The sequence below is a fragment of the Diceros bicornis genome, chromosome 34, assembly GCF_020826845.1.
Source record: "Diceros bicornis minor isolate mBicDic1 chromosome 34, mDicBic1.mat.cur, whole genome shotgun sequence".
Classification (NCBI taxonomy): domain Eukaryota; kingdom Metazoa; phylum Chordata; class Mammalia; order Perissodactyla; family Rhinocerotidae; genus Diceros; species Diceros bicornis.
The window spans coordinates 19,671,319-19,686,028 of NC_080773.1; the positions used below are offsets into that span (position 1 = coordinate 19,671,319).

General features: G+C 56.1%; 2 protein-coding genes across 4 annotated transcripts; one reads left to right on the plus strand and one right to left on the minus strand.

Moving 5' to 3' along the window:
* Positions 1-67: 67 nt before the first annotated feature.
* Positions 68-2,511, plus strand: POLR1G (RNA polymerase I subunit G). The gene is made up of 3 exons (XM_058529586.1): positions 68-145; positions 499-640; positions 813-2,511. Exons 1-3 carry the CDS (start codon positions 124-126, stop codon positions 2,257-2,259), a joined length of 1,611 nt encoding a protein of 536 aa, XP_058385569.1. The 5' UTR covers positions 68-123; the 3' UTR covers positions 2,260-2,511.
* ERCC1 (ERCC excision repair 1, endonuclease non-catalytic subunit) lies at positions 2,332-14,376 on the minus strand. 3 transcript variants are annotated; one of them, XM_058529590.1, is made up of 10 exons: positions 14,287-14,376; positions 13,709-13,820; positions 12,530-12,745; positions 10,361-10,464; positions 9,273-9,372; positions 7,986-8,062; positions 4,193-4,292; positions 3,067-3,138; positions 2,768-2,836; positions 2,332-2,442 (listed from the first exon to the last, which is right to left on the minus strand). In XM_058529590.1, exons 2-10 carry the CDS (start codon positions 13,799-13,801, stop codon positions 2,389-2,391), a joined length of 885 nt encoding a protein of 294 aa, XP_058385573.1. In that variant the 5' UTR covers positions 13,802-13,820; positions 14,287-14,376; the 3' UTR covers positions 2,332-2,388. The 3 variants fall into 3 exon arrangements, with proteins under 3 accessions (XP_058385573.1, XP_058385571.1, XP_058385570.1); XM_058529588.1 differs by lacking the exon at positions 14,287-14,376 and adding an exon at positions 13,903-13,947 and having other exon boundaries at positions 13,724-13,820; XM_058529587.1 differs by lacking the exon at positions 14,287-14,376 and adding an exon at positions 13,903-13,947.
* Between the last annotated feature and the right edge of the window lie 334 nt (positions 14,377-14,710).

The following is a 14,710-nucleotide window of genomic DNA, read 5'->3' on the forward strand; positions in this document are numbered from 1 at the left end:
TCCCCCGCGCTCCGGGCCACATGGGCGCTCCCGGATGAGACCCTGCCCCTTTGGCTCCTCGTGGTCGGCGGCGGGGCCGGCGTAGCTCCGGCCGCCAGGGCTTCGGGAAGCGTGGGTCCCGGGATGGCGGGGACCCCATCCGGCGGTGAGATGCTTCAGGGCGGGCCGACGGGGTGCAGAGATTTGGCTGGGGGGAGGAGAAACGGGCGCTCGGGAGCGTTCGGACGGAAAAAGGAACATCCCCGGAGACAGGACCTGCGGAGGGAAGACGTTCAGACGAAGAGAGGGTATCTGGCGGGGGGCTACCGGTGGAGAGAAGGGCGCCCCCAGGGGTTGGACCGGTGGAGATAGGGGCGCCTCTGGGAAACAGCCGGACAGAGGAGGGACCAGGTGAGGGGACTGGGACGCTCTAGAGGTTGAGACCAATGGACCGATAGGCGCCCTAGAGGATTGGACCGCCAGGAAGCTGTCAACAGACCCCCGTTTCCCCTTCTGTAGGTGCTGCCCGTTTTTCTTGTCCCCCCAACTTTACCGCGACGCCCCCAGCCTCAGAGCCCACGCGTTTCTCCTTGGAGGCGTTGACCGGCCCAGATACGGAGCTATGGCTCATCCAGGCCCCTGTAGACTTCGCCCCAGACTGGTGAGTGGTCCCAGGCCACCTTCCCGGAATACTCCCCACCCCAGTGGCTGAAGTTGGGGGACACTTAGAGGGGCTTTCCTGAGGAACCCACAAATGCTGCTTCTCAGCTCCTTTCCTCTCTCCCACCAAGAGAGTCTGACCAAGCTTCTGCTCTCTCCCTTTCTCCCTTCAGCCTCAACGGGCGGCTCGTGCCTCTTTCTGGCTCCCAGCTGGTGAAGGGCAAGTTGGCAGGCAAGCGGCACCGCTACCGGGTCCTGAGCAGCAGCGGCCCCCAGGCTGGAGAAGCGACCCTACTGGCCCCCTCAGCGGAGGCGGCAGGGGGGCTCACCTGTGCCCCAGCCCTGCAGGGCAGGCTAAGCATCTTTGAGGGTCCCCAAGAATCCCTTTCAGGGACCCCCCTGCAGCCCATTCCAGCAAGCCCCCCACCACAGATCCCCCCTGGCCTGAGGCCTCGGTTCTGTGCCTTTGGAGGCAGCCCGCCAGTCACAGGGCCGGGGTCAGCCTTGGCACTGAGGTCACTGGCCTCGGGGAAGAGGAAAAAGAAGAGGCATAGGCCAGAGGCCTCCATTCCTCAGGAGGAAGTGAATGGGCATGGGGCACTGGAGGTGGACACAGCTTTGGGGACCCTGGAGACAGATGTGGGGAAGAAGAAGAAAAAAACGCAGCAGCTGACAGAACTGGAGGTGATGGAGCCCGTGGCAACAGAGCCTGCCACTGAGATGTCAGCACCTCTGGGAGTGCTGCTCCCATCCACCATCAAGAAGAAGAAAAAGAAGCTCAAAGAGGCAGAAATGGTGGAGCCAGAAGACAAGACAGGGGAACTGGAACTCATGGTTAAAACTGAGCCTCTGGAAGAGACAGTCCTCTCCCCCACCAAGAAGAGGAAGAGGCGGAAAGGGACAGAAGGGATGGAGCCAGTGGAGGGGGTGACAGTTGACTCTCACCTGCAGGTGAAGATGGAGCCACAGGAGGAAGCTATCCCACTGCCGTCCTCGAAGAAAAAGAAGAAAGAAAAGGGGTACACAGAGATGATGGAGCCAGGGGCTGAGGCTCTAGAGCCCGAGATGATGGAGCCTGAACCGCCACGTGAAGTTGAGCCTCAGGCCGAGGCAGCTCTGGCATTCACCAAAAAGAAAAGGAAAAAAGAAAAATGGCAAAACGTGATGACGGAGCCAGGGACAGAGATGACAGAGCCACAGGAAGAGGTGATGGAGCCACAGGAAGAGGTGATGGAGCCCAAGCTGCCTGGTGGCGTTGAGCCTCAGGCAGCTCTAGCATCTACCAAGAAGAAAAAGAAAAAGAAAGAAAGAGGGCACAGAGCGACAGAGCCAGGGGCTGAGATGATGGACCCACAAGGTGAGATGATAGAGCTTGAGCTGCCAGATGAGGGTGAGCCTGAGGCCAGGGCAGATCCGACAGCCACCAAGAAGAGGAAGAAGCGGGGCCAGGAAAGCGGGGGGCCAGAGACGGCATCCCAGGAGATGTCAGAGCTCCCTCTGAATCCGGAGTCTGGGGAGGGGGCTCCCACAGGACGGGAGAAGAAGAGGAAGAAGCATCTGCCGCGGGATCCTGTGTCCTCTCCTCCAGGGAAACTGACGGCTGCAACTATGAAGAGCTGAAGGTGGCCACCTGGGCCATCAGACGGCGAGAGCAGAGAACCCCTCCTGGCGACCGCACCAGCACGCCAGCGGGAGCCTGCACTGGGAGATGCTTTATTATCACACTGAGGGCCTCCTTGGCATCTGCGGTCATCGGGGTACTTTCAGGAAGGGCTCGTGAAGGACATCAAACAGTCTCCGGGCCTGGGTGGGAGGGAGCAGGAGATGAGGAGCCGGTCATTAAAGGAGCCATTTGTTTGAAACATCCGGAGTGGGCTTTTGGTTCTTTTTCTCCCAGCTTAGAGGGAGTTCTGGGGGCTAGGAGAGAAGTAGCCTAATCTGGATTCTGTCTCAGACTGGCTGTGTGAGGCTGGGCTGGTTCCCACCCTCTCTGGGCCTCGGTTTTCCCCCATCTGTAGGAGAGGCACTGTGGGCTTTCTGAAACCTTAGAACTTTGGGATCTAAGGTCCCGTTTATCTGGGGCTCCCTCCTGCCCCCGACCCCTCCAGCCCATTCCCAGAGCTCTTACCTTCTGGGGTCCCAGGCCTGGGCACAAGGCGAGATCTTCCCGCGATGCAGCTATGAGCTGTTCCAGAGACTGAGAAAGGTGGGAGCAAAGGGTCAGGGGAGGTGAGCACAAAACTCTACCCTGGGCCAGCTGATCAGAGGTCTAAGACGTTCCCAGAAGGAGGTGAAGTCCTGTGGGAGCACAGGGGAAGCAGGAAGGATGGGGGCAGGGGCAGGGAGGTGGAAGGAAATGGGTGGGGGGCTTCCTCGAAACGGCAAGGGGGTAGAAATGCCTGTTGGGACAAGGGAATCAGTCCTTACCCCAAATGTAGCCAGGAGGGTCTGACTGTCCGTTTTGTTGACTGACTTCACGGTGGTCAGACATTCAGTCACCTGGAAGGAGAGGAGGAGGCAGAGGTGCATTGGGAGAGAAAAGGAGAGAGCACGACTGAGCCTGTGAGGACAGCGCTGAGTCACTGCTGTGTCCCCAACTGCCCTGCATGCAGGAGGCACTCAATAAATGCCTGTTTTTTTTTTTAATTAAAAGTTCATCTCAGAGTTATCCCCAGCTAGCTGAGAAGGTGTCGGTCATGTGATGAGAAGATAAATGCCATTTATCTTGAGCTGCTTCTGCCCAGGGGAAGACTGTGGCTCTGGAGTTGGCCCTGGGTTCAAAACCAGGCCCCACTGCTTACTCCCTGTGGGACCCTGGGCGAGGGCACTGACCTCTCTGGGCCTCTGTTTTCAGGCAAACAGGGGTCCTAATGGTACCCACCTCGAGTGGCTGTGAACATCCACCATTACTCTATCATTGGAGCCCAGATTCAACAATTCACTCACCAAATACTCTGAGCACCCACAGTGCTGGGTGGTGCTGAGGACAGAGCAGGGACCCACACAGCCCAACCCTGCCGTCCTGGGGCTCCCAGTCCAGTCCCGGAGACAAATCAGTTCCAGACAGTGGGGACCCAGATAGGCAGGGCTGGGATGGGGGAGCCCAGCGGGGACGCTTGACCTGGCCTGGGGATCAGGGAGGGCTTCCCGGAGAAGGAGGCATCAGAGCTGAGATGGGAAAGATGGGGTCAGGCAGGTAATCACAGAGGGAACAGTGGGCACATATTTAGAGAAGCGAGGTAAGCCTGGGAGAAGTGACAGAGGATGTGCGGGCAGGGGGTGGACCGGGCTGCAGGGCCAAATAGGCAGGGCCTTGTAGACCATGGTGAGAAGGCCGGGCTTGCCCTGAGGGCACCGGGGAGCCATGGGAGGCTTTTGAGCTGGAGAGGGCAGGATCAGGTTTGTGCTTAGGAAGACCCCTCTAGCTGCTCTCTGGGTGGGAGAGGGGAGACTAGAAGCTGAGGGTGGGACTGGGGAGGAGAGGTATGACCTGAGATCAGAACTGAGGCTCAAACACCCAGGAAGGAGCTAGAGGGAGGCAAGGTGGCCTCACCCGGGAGACGAAATCCTGCTCCAGCTTCTCCATCAGGAGGTCCGCAGGCTTCTGCTCATAGGCCTTGTAGGTTTCCAGGTACCGCCCAGCCTCCTCAGGGCTGGGGTGAGAGAACATTCGGGGTGAGGGGGGTCATGTTTTAGATTCATTTCATTACGGTAGTAGTCATTACTGATGCTAGCAATTCCAAACTCTAAGACTATAGAGAAAAACGAACCCCCTGGTGGCAACTCCTGCTGGGCGTATCTTTACACATCTCTTCTGGCCCAGGACCACAGCTTGGGAGCCTGACCAGCCCACTTCCCACCTGAGGGACCCCGGGCCACTGATTTTAATCTCTCTGGGCCTCAGGTGCCTCATCTGTAAAGCGGGCTAGATGGCAAAACTGTGATGATCAAATGAGTCAATGATCTGTAAGTGCCCAGAACCGTCCCTGGCACTTAGAAGCCTGTTTAAGAAACGTTAGCTATCCTGGCAAGAGAAGTCCGCGCACGGAGCTGTTGCCCCGGGTTTGAGAGGGAGACAAACCAGAAATACTGTTTATTTTCCCAACTGCAGGAAGACAACCTCATGAACCATTCAGCTTCCCAGCACCCAGAGAAATGGAGCTTTTGAAGGTTTTTAATATAGTGCACCTTCAAAAGGAAAGCCACGGGCGCAGGCTGCTGAATCCTTTGCAGCAATTAACACGATTTCGTAATCGCCATTCATTGTCACAAGAGGTACTGTTTTTTACATGTAATTAACTGTTTCAAAGGTAGTCGAAACGACTGAATCATAAAAAGGGTCTATATGGGTGTAAAGTAACTCAAGTGTATTAGCACCAGGAAAATGCTGGCATTTTTTTTCTTTGGAACTTGAGAACAGTGACTTGAGTGGAAGTAAATCAAGTATTTGTCTTGAGGAAGTTTCTTAGCCTTCCAAGTCTAGCTAGTAAGCAATATTTGTTGATTAAACCATGATTTACATTCCTGAAAGAAACATAGGGGCTGGCCCCGTGGCCTAGTGGGTAAGTTTGCATGCTCCGCTTCGGGGCCCGGGTTTGGATCCTGGGCGCAGACCTACACACCGCTCATCAAGCTATGCTGTGGTGGCATCCCACATACAAAATAAAGGAAAATGGGCACGGATGTTAGCTCAGGGCGAATCTTCCTCAGAAAAAAACAAAAAAGAAACATCAATTTTCCTAATTCTATTTTTTTTCAATAAGATGGGTGTTTTTGCTTTTCTCTCACTGTAGCAAGTATTGTTATTGTTCTTGTTATTAATCATTTGTTCGGGACATACAGGTTAGCACACTACATATCCGGTTCTGCAAGCTGCTTTCGTTTCTGCACTCTACAGTATAATCAGGACATCTTTCCAGCGGACGGAGCTCGACCCCATTTATGTAATGGTTGCAAAATATTCTACAGTTTGGATGTAAAGACATGGGAAATATTGCCTGCGTGGGGGCCGAGCTGTGTGGCAGGCACTGTCCGAAACCTGTTATGTTCAGAAGCTTCTGGACTCACCCGAGAGATCCTGGAGGGCAGTTATTATTTTCAAACCACTATACAGAGGGGGAAACTGAGACCAGCACGGTTAAGTCACTTGCCCAAGATTAAACAGCTGGTGGGGAGGAGGAACAGCCCCCTCGGTGGGTCTGAATCACCCAGCCCCAGGCTCTTAACACTATCCTGTGCCACCTCCCACAAAATAGAGTAATTTTGACACTTGCTTTTAATATACAACTAATACATAAATGCATTTTTCCAAATAGTCAAACAGTAGAGAGGTACACCCCCCGAGGAAGAGCACAGAATTACAGATACATTTGCCTTTTGCCTAAAAACCCATGCCTGGGGTTCAGGGCAGAAGTGAGAGTGTCGGTGGTAACAGCAAAGACTGGAAACTACCCATGCGTCCACCACTAGGGGCTGCTGAGCTGGTCCATCCAGGCGATGGAATACTACGCAGCTGAGAAAGAATGTGGATCCAGACAGTGGGGTATTATTCAGTGATAAAAAATGAGCTAACCAAGTCATGAAAAGACCTGGGGGAACCTTCAAAGCATCTTGCTAAGAGAAAGAAGCCAATCTGAAAAGGCGACTGTGAGAAAACAGAAAATATATGTTAGTCTCTGCCCCCAGTTCCTGGTACAGAGCTCCTGAAACCCTTGTCAATTCCTAAGCTCTAAGAGAACTAGGAGCATCATTTGTTCTAATGAGGTGACTCTGGGTGGCTCCTGGATGGGGGCTGGTCACCAGAAAGTCCAAGCCAGGATTAGAAGCTTGGAATTTTCGTCCCCACCCCCCATCCTCCAGAGAGGGAAGAGGGGCCGGAAATAGAGTTAATGATTGATCATGCCTCCGTGAGGAAGCTTCCATAAAATCCCAACAATACAGGGTTGGAGAGCTTCCGGGCTGGTGAGCACATCCACACAGGGAGGGTGACACACCCCAACTCCACGGGGACAGAAAGTCCTGCGCTCAGGACCCTCCCAGACCTGGCCCTGTGGATTGCTTCATCAGGCTGTTCCTCTGAATCCTCATCATATCCTTTCATAAACTGGTAAACAGGGGCCAGCCCAGGGCGCAGTGGTTAAGTGCACGAGCTCTGCTTCGGCAGCCCGGGGTTCACGGGTTCGGATCCCGGGCGCGCACTGATGCACCGCTTCTCAAGCCATGCTGTGGTGGCATCCCATATAAAGTAGAGGAAGATGGGCATGGATGTTAGCCAGGGCTAACCTTCCTCACAAAAAATAAATAAGTAAATAAACTGGTAAACACCAGGAAGTGTTTCCTTGAGTTCTGTGAGCCAGTCTAGCAAATTAATCACCTGAGGAGGGGGGTCATTGGAACCTCTGATCTGTAGCCGGTTGGTCAGAAGCACAGGTGACAACCCGGGCTCGTGACTGGCGTCTGAAGTGTGTGTGTGGGACTGCCTTGTGGGACTGAGCCCTTAACCCGTGGGATGTGACGCCATCTCCAGGTAGATTATCTCTTACCCTCCAGAAATTTTAAAATTTAAATTTTCCCAAATCAGCCTACCTTTTCCTTTATGGTTTCTGGGTTTTGGGTCTGGCTTTGGAAGACTTTTCCTACCACAGGATTTTAAAAAATATTCTCCCATAAGATTTCTTGTCAGACTTTTATTGTTTTTCTTTTTTTTCTTTTGGTGAGGAAGATTAGCCCTGAGCTAACATCCACTGCCAATCCTCCTTTTTTTCCTGAGGAAGATTGGCCCTGGGCTAAGATCTGTGCCCATCTTCCTGTACTTTACATGTGGGACGTCTGACACAGCATGGCTTGATGATCAGTGCGTAGGTCTGCGCCCGGGATCCGAAGCCGCGAACTCTGGGCCGCCGAAGCAGAGCGTGTGAACTTAACCACTACGCTACCGGGCCGGCCCCCTATTGTTTTTCTTTTTATGTCTGTAATTTGTCAGGATTTAATTTTTTTTACAGTGTGAGAAAGGGATCTCTTTTTTTCCAATTGGAGAGCCAATCTAACTGGTCTTTAGAAACCTAGACATGCAATTAATTATTCAGCCAGATTTTCTGTCTAACTCACAGGGGCCCAGTATGGTCCTGGGAATTTGAGCTACATCACCTGTTTTTGTGCTTACAACCCTACAAGAAAGGTATTAAGACTCTATTTTATAGATGAAAAAACTGAGGCCCAGAGAGAGGCAGAGCCTGGACCAGGCTCACACAGGGAGCTCCTGGGAGGAGAAGGGAAGGACTGGGAAGGTGGGGGAAGGGTAATGTCTCAGGGTAGAGCCTGACCTGGGTGGGGAGCCTCAATCTCACCTCCAGGCAAGGACCAGGGTGCAGTCGGCCAGGATGCACATCTTAGCCAGCTCCTTGAGGGCCCGCTGAGGATCTTTCTGGGTGGAAAAGAAAATCAGAATGAGAGATCTGGGAGAAAGCAAGGAATTATGGTCTTGAAAACACAGTAGCTTAGGATGCCAAGAGCCTTCCACTCGACTGACACTCCTGTGCTGGGCAGTGCTGGGACCCAGCAGGGACTGATACAGACCTGGCTCTGCCCTCCCGGGACCCACAGTCTGATGAGACCTGTCCCCAGCCAGTGATGAGCCAGAGTGGCCAGAGCTGGGACCGGGGAGCCAGAGGAGCATGCCCTGCCTGGGGATCAGGGAGAGCTTCCTGGAGGAGGGGACATCTGAGCTGAGACCTGAAGGAGGATGAGGAGTGAAGGCAGCAAAGGAAAGCTAAAAAGGGAATTCCAGACATAGGGAACAGCACGTGCAAAGGATGTGAGGTGAAAGGCTTGAGGAACCACAATTCACTCAATATGGGATGGAGGATGGGAAAGAAAGGTGATCGCCTGGAAGCTTAGAAATGAGCCCAGAGGGCTGGCCCTGTGGCTTAGCGGTTAAGCGTGCGCGCTTCGCTGCCGGCGGCCTGGGTTCGGATCCCAGGCGCGCACTGACGCAGCACTGCTTCTCCGGCCATGCTGAGGCCGCGTCCCACATACAGCAACTAGAAGGATGTGAAGCTATGACATACAACTATCTACTGGGGCCCTGGGGGAAAAACAAATAAATAAATAAAAATTTAAAAAAATATATATATATAGAAATGAGCCCAGAGAGATGGGCGGGGGTTGGGCCACTCACGGGCCATGGAGGGCACTGTGGAGCCATGGAGGGGTTTTGACATCTGATCTGTGCTTTGGAAAGACCCTTCTGGCTGCTGTAAGGATGGCAGGGGTCGAGGCTGGAGGCTATGAGATAAGGAAGAGGCTGGGGCAGGGACCCAGGCCGGAGAGGAGGGGGCCTGGATGGGGCCAGGCTGTGAGGATAGAGAGGATGAAACAGATTTAAGAAATATTTAGGTGGCAGAGGGCTGGGACTAGTTGAAGGGGGTGCGGGGAAGGAGATGGACAATTTTACCCTCCCACCTCCTTGCCCACACAGGGTGTCAATCTCATGTGAAAAACGCTTCCTCCCTGAGGTTTCAACTTGTGTGTCTCCTTGGAAGGGATTCAACAGTCCACTCGGCTACTGTGAGGCCCAACACTCCCATCTCACAGGCGGCGACGGTGAGGCCGGCGGGGGAGCGCCCCTGGCTTACCACGTCCACCTGGATGAGCAGGACCCGCAGGGCGAAGCTCTTGCCCAGGCTCTGCAGCCGCTGGTGGATGTAGTCCGGGTGGAGGTTGTGATAGCGGAGGCTGGGGGTGGGGGAGAGGGAGGGATGGGGGACGTCAGTCTCCCAGAGACCCCGGAGCCCTTCTTCACTCTCTCGGGAATGCAGAGGGCCGGGGCAGCACAGGGGACAGCCTGGCCGGGATCCGAGGCTCAGAGAAGTTAAGTGACTTCCCCGAGGTCACCCTTCAAGGAAGGGGCACAGGAGGGGGTGGCAGTGAGGGCTGCGTGGCTCTGGATCCCTGGGGGAAGAAGCCCCCGCTTCTTCACTGAGGAAGGGAAGAGGCCTGCGCTTCTAGTGGAGAATAGGAGACCAGCGCCCTACAGTGTGGACCAGGGGACACTGCTCAGCTGGGCTCGGGAAGCAGGGCCCACCCAGGGACTGTCTGCTTTGGCCTCAGAGGGCGTGACCCCGCAGGGAAGACAGGCACCTAGAGTTTCACTTCCTCTGTCTGGAGAGGGGCGCCCAGGAGGGAAGGAGGAACTTGCTTAACTGCAGTGGAGGTTAGAGAAATCCTGGCTCTAGTCCTGGATGTCTGGGGCATGAGTGACCCGGCCCCTCCTCCCTCAGACCTGGGAGCCCAGGCCCCTCGCCCCTCCTCCCTCAGACCCAGAGCCTAGGCCCCCCGCCCCTCCTCCCTCAGACCCAGAGCCTAGGCCCCCCGCCCCTCCTCCCTCAGACCCAGAGCCTGGGCCCCCCGCCCCTCCTCCCTCAGACCCAGAGCCTAGGCCCCCCGCCCCTCCTCCCTCAGACCCAGAGCCTAGGCCCCCCGCCCCTCCTCCCTCAGACCCAGAGCCTAGGCCCCCCCGCCCCTCCTCCCTCAGACCCAGAGCCTGGGCCCCCAGCTCTTGTTGCTCTGGGCACTTCCAGGCCTCTGCCTCCCACACAGGGTCACACCTAGGCCCAGAGCCGACAGGGCCATGCCCAGAGGTCTCCCATCCAGTGGCCCAGAACACTGAAGCACACCCCTCCCAGGCCACCTTGGAGGGTGGGGCCGCCCCCCCAGAGCTCACCTGAGGAAGAGAGCACAGGTGCTCTGGCCCAGCACGTAGTCGGGAAGCACGTCACCAAATTCCCAGGGCACGTTGCGCACGAACTTCAGCACGGGGTTGCCCCTCTGGGGAGGGAGGAAGGGCCGAAGCCATCAACAGGGTGACCCCAGGGCCACGGCCACCCCAGGGTGCCCCTCCCCCACCTCTTCTCAACACCTCCCCGCCCTCCTCCTGCCTTGCGCCTGGGTCTTTCCAGCTTCGCTCTCCCCAGCCTGGAATGTTCTGGGTGCTGGGGCTCTGACCTAGGCCCCTCCCCCCATACCCCAGGCTTAACTGAAGGGTCCCTGGGTCTCTCTCCAGCTCCGCCCTGCCCCCCAGTCGCAACCTGTGTGTGCTGTGGTCCGTGGGACACCTGTTCCCGGATGTCCACCTCACTGCACCCACACTGCCCTCAGCATCAGCCCCCACACCTGCTCCTCCTCCCGGCCCCATCTCAGGGACAGTCTCACCGTCTAGAGACGGAGGCCTTGTCCTGGGCACCTCCCTCCCCCCCTCCTCCCCTAGGTGGGACATCTACCTTCTAAGCATCCCCGTGGATCCCTCCGCCTCCACTGCCACAGCCCCCACTGCACCTCCTCCAGGTCTCCTGCCCCAGTCGTGTCCCCTCCTGGCCACCCTCCAAACAGTAGCCAGAGGCATCTTCCTAAAGCACAAAGCTGCCTCTCCCCTGCTCTAAACCCTGCTGTGGCTCCCGAGTGCCACAAGAAGAAGCTCCTCACTGTGGCCTGTGACCCTCCACAGGGTCAGCCCCCTACAGCCTGGCATCTGCTCAGCAGGCTCCTCTCTGTGAATACCCCTCACCCTCTAGCCCAAGAGGGAAATTCTTTGAGCAAGTCAAGCTCTAACCCATTCAGCAAGTATCTGAGTGCCTACTGAGTGTCTAAGTGCTGGGGATACAGCAGGACCAAGACAAAAGTCATTGCCCCCATGGGGGACACAGGCATTAAACAAGAGTCTCAGGGATGAATGTGTAATTCCCAGGTGAAGTGGAATTCCATTGTAATAAGGGTGTGGGGTCTGCTCTCGTGGGGTGTGGGCTAGTCAGAGCAGCTGGGACAGGAAGGGTCTGCAGGGGTCCCAGTCCCACAGGCCCTGGGCCATCTGATCTGCAGCACCCAGGTGCCATGGAAGGGTTTGGGCAAGGGAGGGGCGGGATCCAATTTTAATTTTTAAAGGATTATTTTGTCCATCCTACACCTATGAGAATGGCCAAAATAAAAAAGACAGACAGGGCCGGCCCCGTGGCGTAGCAGTTAAGTGCCCGCACTCCGCTGCTGGCGGCCCGGGTTCGGATCCCGGGCACGCACCGACGCACCGCTTGTCAGGCCATGCTGTGGCGGCGTCTCATATAAAGTGGAGGAAGATGGGCACGGATGTTAGCTCAGAGCCGGTCTTCCTCAGCAAAAAGGAGGATTGGCATGGATCTTAGCTCAGGGCTGATCTTCCTCACAAAAAAAAAAAAAAAAAGACAGACAATGACAAATGGTGGGGATATGGTGAAAATGAAACCTTCATATGCTGCTGGTGGGAATGTAAAATGACGTAGCCTTTTACAAGACAGTTTAGGGGGCCGGCCAGGTGGTGTAGTGGTTAAGTTCACGCACTCTGCTTCAGCAGCCCGGGGTTTGCGGGTTCAGATCCCGGGCACGGACCTACACACCGCTTATCAAGCCATGCTGTGGTAGCGTCTCACATACAAAGTAGAGGAAGATGGACACCCAGGGTCCATGTTCCTCAGCAAAAAGAGGAGGATTGGCAACAGATATTAACTCAGGGCTAATCTTCCTCACAAAAAAGACAGCTGTCTCTGAACGAGGAAGTGGGTCCTCATCAGACACCGAATCAGATGGTGCCTTGATCTTGGACTTCCAGGCTCCAGAACTGTGAGAAATACGTGTTTGCTGTTTAAGCCACTCAGTCTGTGGGATTTTTGTCATAGCAGCCCAAACAGACTAAAACATGGGGTACCCTCAACCCACACACAGTAGTTGAATGAATGAAGGAATGAATGACACTGCTGAGACCACAATGGCTGGAACTCAGATCTCTTTCTACCACCCACCAGAAAGCCACCCCCTAACAAGATTCCCCCCTCAAACCCAAAGCCCCACTTATCTGCCCCCTCCTCACCTGCCGGGGGCTCACAATGATGCTGTTGGATTTTGCCCCTGGTTTGGGGGCTTGGTTGGGAGTCTCTCCTGCTGGGGGTTCTGACCCCATGGGGCATGGGGCTCCGGCCCCTCCTGGAGGTCCTGAGATGGCATACTCAGCATAGGTCTGAGGGGCCGGCTGGGGCGAGGTCTCCACGGTGGGAAGGCTCCGTGTGGATCTGAATAAGGGCTTGGCCTGTGGGGAGAGAAGGGGGCGCATTCAAAGTCTGAATTTATTCAAAATTGGCCTCTACCCTGGTCCCAGCCACCATCTTCTTCTCTCCCTTGGACCACTGCAGTCACCTCCTTATCAACTCCCTGCCTCCGCCCTTACACCCTACACTCTGTTCCCCACACTAAGTCATATCACATGCCACCTCTGCTCAGAGCCCCGTGGTGGCTCCTGCCTCAGAGTAAAGCCAAAGCTGTCACCATAGCCCAAAAGACTCTTGAAGATCTCTTCCCGTCCCCTTGTCTCAGGAACCTCACCCCTGGCTTTCTCTACTCCAGCCCCAAAGGCCTTCTTGCTACCCTCAAACGTGTCAGGTTCTGACCTCAGGGCCTTGGCACTGGCTGTTCCCTCTCCCCCCAGATGTTGCATAGCCCACTCCCTCACCTCTTTCACGTCTCTGCCAAAATGTCATCTCCTCAGAGAGGCCCTCCCTTGATCATCCTATCTAAGGTAGCTCTTCTCCCCCATCACACCCTATATCCTTAGCCTACTTTCTTTTTCTTCATAGCAAATAGGTGGCAGCCAGTACGCAGCACCACTCTGTGGGAACGAGATTTTAGTGTTGTCAGATCTTTCGATTTACCAAAAGACATCAAAAGTGCACTTTTTTTAAATTGCAAAACCTTCCAATTCTTAAATGTCAGCAGTAAACTCATGCCTTGCAGAACCAGGGTGCTGGCCACAGAAAACACAGCCCCAGACCACTCGCTGGCTGCCAACTTGGGGGCTCTGCCTTAGCCCTCCTAACCACGACATTTTCCAGATAGGGAAACTGAGACTTGCAGAGGGCAAAGGACTGTCTTCCCAAGGTGACCCAGGCCCCAACATTTCCTGACCCACACTGTGGCCCCACAGGCCCCTTCCTGTCCCCCTTCCTCCCAACACCCCCCTCAGCCTCCCAGTGGTCCCCCCATCTCTTCGCCCTACCCCTGCAGGAAGGACCTCATCCTCGTCCAGTGGTATGAGGAATTTCTTCCTTGTGGGTGGTCTGGTGGTCTGCTGTACTGCCTCTTCGTCCATCCCAAGGTGCTTCTGGAGCCTGAAAATGAAGACGTGGCGGCGGGAGCGGGTGAGACATTGGCGTCTGCATTCCCATCTCCCCAGCAGGAACCCCGACTCACAGGTGTCTCCCCCCAAAGACCCCAGGGCTCCATAGCATCCAGTCCCATCGGCCAGCGCCGCAGGGTCCATAAGGCCCCGCCCCATCGAGCCTCCACCTTCGGCTCGCCCCGCCCCTTACCGGTCCACACGTTCCACTCGCCCCGCCCCTCAAGGCCCCTGCAGTCTCTTCGTCCGGCCCTCACTGTTCCCCGCCTTCCGTTTGCCGGGCCCCACCGTCCGCCCCGCCCCCAGGGCTCGCACCTGGATGCCCACCCAGCCTTCGCCCCACTCGTCCCTCTCGCAGACACTGCAACGATTGATTGGCTTCCGCGGCTGCCAGTCGCCACCGACCGCCCCCGCCCCTCTCGCCCCAGCCGCTCTGTCTGAGCTCCGCGGGGACTCACCTCCTCGTCCCCGACCCGCGAGGAAGCGACCAGCGGGGGATCGAGACGTCCCACCGCCGCCGCGGCCAGCGCGGCCCCAGGCTCGCTGCACTTCCGGCCTCTCTAGCCCTCGAGCCCGCCCTCACCGTTCCCCAGAGGAGTAGGGCATCGAGAGGGGCGGTCCCCACGCAGCTCTCTATGGTTCTGGAGGACTGCGGAGATTTGGGTTGGAGAGAGGCGGGAGTCTATGGACCTGAGCGTCTCTGGTTGCCAAGCAGTTCAAGTTCAGTGCCCTTATTGAGCACCTTCTGTGTGCCCGGGCTCTGGGCAGGGCTCAGTGGAGAAGAGATGGCGGGAGATCCGACTAGGTAGCTTCTCTCAGTACAGATGGGTTTGAATCTCAGCTCTACCCTTGACTTGGTCTCAATTTCGCCATTCATTCATT

Excerpts from the sequence above, each read along its gene's own strand:
- ERCC1 (XM_058529587.1), bottom strand. The coding sequence starts at position 13,940 with ATGCTATGGAGCCCTGGGGTCTTTGGGGGGAGACACCT. Across the intron at positions 9,373-10,360 it reads ACCTGTGCTCTCTTCCTCAG|CCTCCGCTATCACAACCTCC; the intron begins GTGAGCTCTGGG and ends CCCCACCCCCAG. Across the intron at positions 8,063-9,272 it reads TGCTCATCCAGGTGGACGTG|AAAGATCCTCAGCGGGCCCT; the intron begins GTAAGCCAGGGG and ends TTTTCCACCCAG.
- POLR1G (XM_058529586.1), top strand. The coding sequence starts at position 124 with ATGGCGGGGACCCCATCCGGCG. Across the intron at positions 146-498 it reads GGCGGGGACCCCATCCGGCG|GTGCTGCCCGTTTTTCTTGT; the intron begins GTGAGATGCTTC and ends CCCCTTCTGTAG. Across the intron at positions 641-812 it reads GTAGACTTCGCCCCAGACTG|CCTCAACGGGCGGCTCGTGC; the intron begins GTGAGTGGTCCC and ends TTCTCCCTTCAG.